Source organism: Stegastes partitus, unplaced genomic scaffold (genome assembly GCF_000690725.1).
Source record: "Stegastes partitus isolate 25-593 unplaced genomic scaffold, Stegastes_partitus-1.0.2 Scaffold1227, whole genome shotgun sequence".
In the NCBI taxonomy this organism is placed as follows: Eukaryota; Metazoa; Chordata; class Actinopteri; family Pomacentridae; genus Stegastes; species Stegastes partitus.
The window spans coordinates 88,890-94,889 of NW_007578958.1; the positions used below are offsets into that span (position 1 = coordinate 88,890).

At 46.1% G+C, this 6,000-nt stretch overlaps 1 protein-coding gene across 2 annotated transcripts in view; it reads left to right on the forward strand.

The window, feature by feature from the left end:
* elmo3 (engulfment and cell motility 3) overlaps positions 1-6,000 on the forward strand; it is a 41,733-nt gene that overhangs the window by 29,430 nt on the left and 6,303 nt on the right. For both annotated transcript variants that reach the window (XM_008297527.1, XM_008297526.1), the window contains 7 exons: positions 71-121; positions 201-323; positions 735-857; positions 940-1,044; positions 1,235-1,343; positions 1,440-1,576; positions 5,065-5,228. In XM_008297527.1, coding sequence (XP_008295749.1) covers positions 71-121; positions 201-323; positions 735-857; positions 940-1,044; positions 1,235-1,343; positions 1,440-1,576; positions 5,065-5,228 — 812 coding nt within the window. The remainder of the gene's footprint in view (positions 1-70; positions 122-200; positions 324-734; positions 858-939; positions 1,045-1,234; positions 1,344-1,439; positions 1,577-5,064; positions 5,229-6,000) is intronic.

A 6,000-nucleotide genomic window follows, 5' to 3' on the forward strand; every position in this document is an offset into this window, starting at 1 on the left:
CCCCCCCATGTCAGAAGCACGTCCCTACACCCCAGTAACGCGCCTGTTTTCTTGGCTTTTTGTTTTCCAGGAGATGTTTGCGTTCCTGAATAAGAAGAATCTCCGTCAGTACATTTATAAGGTGAGTTTTCTGTTTATTTAGTGTTCGGCGTCTCTATAGCGATGTGGAGTGAATTAACACAGTGGAATGTTTGCTGCAGAACATCATCCACAGTTCTGGTTCAGTCCAAGACGAGATGGCCCACCACCTGTATGTCCTGCAGTCGGTGACCTTGAACCTCCAGGAGCTGCGCATGAGGACGCCTCTGGACTGTTACAGCCAGGTGAGCTGCAAAACAACACCTCCGAGAGAAAACGTCTGATGCTTAATATAAGAGGAGCCTTTATTAATTTAAGCCTTTTTAAATGTTGAACGTCCCTCTGATTGCCTTTTAAAGCGATGCACATTGCTCTGAAGTATTTGATTATTTAATTTCTAAAAATCTTTAGGGCTAAAATGTCATATTTCCCCAATAATCACAGATCTTCTTCCTGAACCCACAATCCAGCTTTTTTTTAGTTTTATGGACAAAACAAACCCCAAAAAAATAATTTTACATACGATGAGGCTTTAGAAATTCTCAGTGGAGGTTCTTAGAAACACAAGAAGAAGACTGAAGAGAGTGACTGAAGTACAGAAACTGTCACCACAACAGTCTGCATCATTTAAACATCATTTATCTGCTTCACTGCAGGAACAGAGAGACACCCTCCACAGTTTGCGGCAGGCAGCGTTCGAGACAGAGAGCGAGAACAGCCTGAGCCACGAGAGGCGACGCTCTCTCTGCGCCAAAGAGTTCAAGAAGCTGGGTTTTTCTGTAAGCTGCCAGAACGGTTTTCAGTCGTATGACTCTGCGTTACGTCCCGTGTACGTGAATGAGTGTCGTCTGTTTCTTCCAGAACAACAGTAACCCCGGCCAGGACTTGGTACGGACGCCTCCGGGTCTGTTAGCTTTGGACAGCATGTTTTATTTCGCCACGCGTTATCCTGACGCCTACAGCAGGGTGAGAGGGATTCATCTGACATGCATGTATTCCATTTATTTAGTAATCTGTAGAGTTCAGCAGTTACCTTGACTTTAAATCTTCTTCTAAGTAGGACAGGATGAACTTTATCTCACCAGGAAAGTGTCCCAAGTATTTAAGTTTATTATGTTATTATTATTGTCGCTAAGTTTTGTCATTTGTCTCTCAGTTCGTCCTGGAGAACAGCAGCAGAGAGGACAAACACGAGTGTCCGTTTGCCAGGAGCAGCATCCAGCTGACGCTCATCCTGTGTGAAATCCTTCGTATCGGAGAACCGCGTAAGTTTGTCACCTCCTCCTCCTGCTTTCTCCGTAACCTCTGCTCCGACCTGCTCCACAGCTGACAGCCTTTCCTGTCGTCTCTCCCCCCTCCAGCCTCAGAGACGGGATCCGACTACCACCCCATCTTCTTCAGTCAGGATCGGCTCATGGACGAGCTTTTCTGTATCTGCATTCAGCTGCTCAACAAGACCTGGAAGGAGATGAGAGCCACACAGGAGGACTTTGACAAGGTGATACTGCAAAACAAAGCACGCTTCACTGTTTACGTCAGAACAGCTTAGACCTAGACAGGGCTACGGTGCCACACGGGAGGATTTTGGTTGTTATTTCCTGTTGCTTTTGTTCTAAATACAGTGCAAACATGGGCTCTATCCCAGTACCCTGGATAGTTCTGTGATGGTAGCACAAGATGATGTTCCTAAAGATATTCTGGGCCAACATCGTAAAATCTGTCTTCACCTTAAGAAGCTTGTGCTTGAGTTGCAGCCTTATATGATTCTTTCTGACTTTTAGATTGATTGTTCCAGGATGGATTTATGTAAGGATGAAGGCTTAATGAATGTTTTCCCTGGACGTCTATGCTCTCCAGTCTGAGCTACGTGGACAAATAATTGTTCGATTGCGGGTCCAGCGTGGCTCAATGGCTTTTCAACCGTAGCTGCGTGTAAAATGATGACATGGGGCATTTCAGACCCGAGCTTGCCATGACCAGAACTGGCCTGTTGACGGGATCCTGTGACAGCGACTCGGTGCTTCCCGTGGAGCAGTCGGACTCATTTGTGGTTGACCAAACCACAGATGCACTTCCTTGAATCATAAAGTAATGTTGAAACCGACCGCTGGGTTTTTATCCGGCCACTGATTCACTCCTTCAGCACATGACGGCCGTACGTGTGGGACTCAGCAGCGGTCGCTCCGATTCTGTGAATCTGATGAGTGTGTTCTTGCGTAATCGTAAATCAGAAGTAAAACTGAGCAGCTGAGTGAAACTATGAAACAAACATAAAAAAACTAAACAAAACTCCCACAGACCAGCAGAAATGAGGCGTAAAGAGACCAGCTTAAGACAGGAATGTTTTCTGGTGTACGTTTGTATTGTTGGAAGCTAATTCTGATGCTAACCGTCCCTGAGCTGCCCCCACAGACACACGGCGACCTACAAGTACGTGGTGATAGTTTAAGCGCAGAGTGGTTTCGTCTGGGAGAAATATTGAGAATCCAACCTTCTTGAAAGGAGGACTGCTTGAGCTTTTGTCCCGATTCGCATTTTAACTTTGCACTCAACCGTCCGTCATCCACAAAGAGCTCTGAGTCATAAAACTCAGTGACCTCTTGACCTCTCAGGAGCAGGCCCATGTGTCCTGAGCGCCGGGCCGGCAGACCGGCCTTTTGTTTTGGCTCGCGGACCCCCTACCCAGGGTGCTTTGGGGCAGGGACAAAGGGGCATTAGGTGGACAAAGAGAAGCGTGGTGAGCGGCAGAAACAAAGGCAGAAGGAAACGAGGAAAACAAAGCGCCCAGGGCATCAGCAGTAATCACACAACAACAGAGAGGGAACGTAAACCCCTGGAAACAATATGAGAGCGAGGGAATGTGATGGGTTGGACCGGAGGAGGCAGAGAGGTGGAGGGACCACAGAACAAGTAGCAGCGAGGTTGCGAGTGGTGTGTGTGATGCTGCAAATTTAAGTATTTGCGCGTGTGAGCGATGCCGCTTCACACACACTCCCTCCATCCAGTCACGTGAATGCATTAGATCTACACACCCTCTGTGATAACGGTCGTCCTCACACATTCAGCGCGCGTGCACATGCTGCAGGGTTTCAGGGAACGGAGGCAGCTGCCGTCCGTCGCTCCGATTGGCCGGTGGAGCTAAATGACAGAGGGGCTGGACGGAGGGGGTGTGCATGTGAGTGAGAGAATCAGGGTGTCTGTTTACAAAACACCCAAACGCTGCACCTCTCCTGTCATGTAGGTGACGTCGGCGTTTCTCTCCCCGTCCTCCCTTTGTTGAGCAGGTGGAATTGGAAGTTAGGGTTGCAATATTTGTCAAAGTAGTTGGCTCTGAAGGAGGGAAAAAATGGAGGTAAGATTGTTTTTTTTTTGCATTCTTTTAAGCTGTTTGAACTCCTTAGTTGCTGTGGAGGTTAAATGATGTAGCACAAAAAGCTGAATTGTTTAGAAAGGGCTGACGGTTAAGAATAAGAGCGCCAGGATGACATAACGCTGGCTGTCTGAGGCTCGTGTCATGTGAAAGCTGCTGTACTCTGAAAGTTATTTTGGCTCAGGGGCCCGGAGCTGGAGTCATAGTGTGAAACTGTAGTCGCTTGTTTTGTGTCCCTGCATGTTCACACAATATAGAATGACGGTCTGGATTTCACCGTCTGCAGAGCTGCCACACCAATGACATCGGCCGCTCTCTCCTGTCAGCTCGGTCAGTTCAACAATCCTTGCTGACTTCAGCTTTCAAGGACAAGGAGTTTCCCACAGAGCGCTAGTTGTACTAAAGCACACGTCGGCGTGTGGCGGGAGGTCTGGACAGAGCTTTAGCGGGTGGGTCGTGTTACGCTTTAGTCACTGACGGTTCACTATCAGTCAAACTGGGTGTGAGCAGGAATGATGTAGGTCAGCAGAGTGTGTGTCAGAGAACTGGGAGCAGTTGGCCCGGTCTGGAAACGCCACAGATCTTTCTATGGATTTTCCACTATAGATTTTACACGCATGCAACTGTGCAGTTTGACAAACTGCCCTGAGCTGTGGTTCTGTGAGCAGGCGGGGTCACTGCATGTCCCTCTGTGTGAGCTTCACCTCAACAAGTCATGCAGAAAACACACACAAACACACACACACAGATTCAAACGCAACCGCAGCTCAACGCCCGACTAAGTGTAAAGTAACCGCTCAGCTTGTCAGTGATCGATGGTGCTAATCCTGCCTGGTTGGCTGTGGGATGGACGCCGCAGACAGCTGAGTTAGTAAAAAGCAAACAGAGAGAGAAATGGAGGTGGGAATACGTTTTACTGGACAGTGAAGGAGGGAGCTGAATCTTTGAACTTTAAACTGATAATAGAAGCAGGCAGGAGAAGATACGAACGAAAGTAATGAATGAAAAGTGGAAGAGAAAAAGTGAAGTACTGATTAAGCTGTTTATTGACATGGCCTCTTGGTGTGAACAGAACATGTGGTTTTTAAAGATGGAAAGTAATGATTGGGGTTTCTTTATTGACTGAATCACTGCAGTCTTCTTTTATTGGTCACAGTTTTGCCCTTTTGAGTGTAAACCAATCATTTACTGTCTATAACGTTGCTCAGGATTAAGCAGAAGCATCTGAACTTCTTCAGACTTGAGCATGAAAGTTCATTCTTGACCAAGCTAAGAGTGTATATAATGTCTTTTTAAGCCACCTCTGACGTTCTTTAATCAATGAACGATGATCCCATTAAATAGGTTTATTGATTTTTTCCATCAAAAATGGGTGTAAATCTGGTTGAACAATAAAAAAACCACAATTGGCTGCTTGTAATAGTGAGAAAAACTAGATGCAAACTCAGAAAGGAAGTTTTTGAAAGCCACTACAAGCCCAATGCAGTAAGTGTAGAAGTGTCGCTGGCTAATTCTAGATACAAATCCACATAAATAAACAACATTCCTCCCAAACAGCTGTTCCTGAATGCCTTTCTCTCCCAGATGTGTAAACCGATGTGTGTCTCCGTCTCCAGGTGATGCAGGTGGTGAGGGAGCAGATCACCAGGACGCTGTCCAGTAAGCCCACCTCCTTGGAGCTCTTCAAGAACAAAGTGAACGCTCTCAACTACAGCGAGATCCTCAAACTGCGGCAGACAGAGCGGCTGCACCAGGAGGAGACTCTGGCGCCGCCTGTGCTGTGAGTATCGCCGTGTTTTATGAGACACACGTTTTATTTTTACTTTCAGTTCGTACTGCAGCTGCCTTTATGAAAGTATGTGCTGTTGCATAAAATACAGACGTACTACATCGTCATAGAAGTATGTGTAATGGTTAACCATCTTCCTCATAAATCAGTCTGTCGTGCAAAAAGAGCCGTCATCTGTGTGCGTTCTTGGTGGTTCCAGCTTGTTTATCCCTGGGTTTATACACACAGTGACGTATGTGACACATCTTCAGCTTTGCAGAGGATTGTGGGTCAGAATAGCTGGAAAAGCTTGTGTATTTCAAAATGCAACCAGGTGTGGGACGACATCCTCATACCTTTGGCCTATTACGTATCGGGACATGCTAAATCTTTTTTAGTTGTACTATAAATAAGCTGTGGATTATTAAGGAGACTAAAAGCCTTTTTCACATCAAGAAGAGAGCCGTCATGTCCAAGGACAGTGAGGCGATCACTATTGTGTTCTTGTCTTGTGCTGTTGCAATGCCTGAATGTCTCCTATGAGGATCAATAAAGAATTATCTTATATTATGGTAGTATGGGCACTGAAACGAACCAATAATACACAAATCCAAGAAAAAAAGGCAAATGCTAAATCTTTATCTAATGATGGGAAACACTATATTTGATCTACTTCATACTGACCAGTCAACAATAAATACAGAACAGAAATATTTCTTAAAATCTGTTGTGGAAATAAATAAAATTAAAGCCGCAAGCGGCGATGGACGGGTCCTCGCCCTAC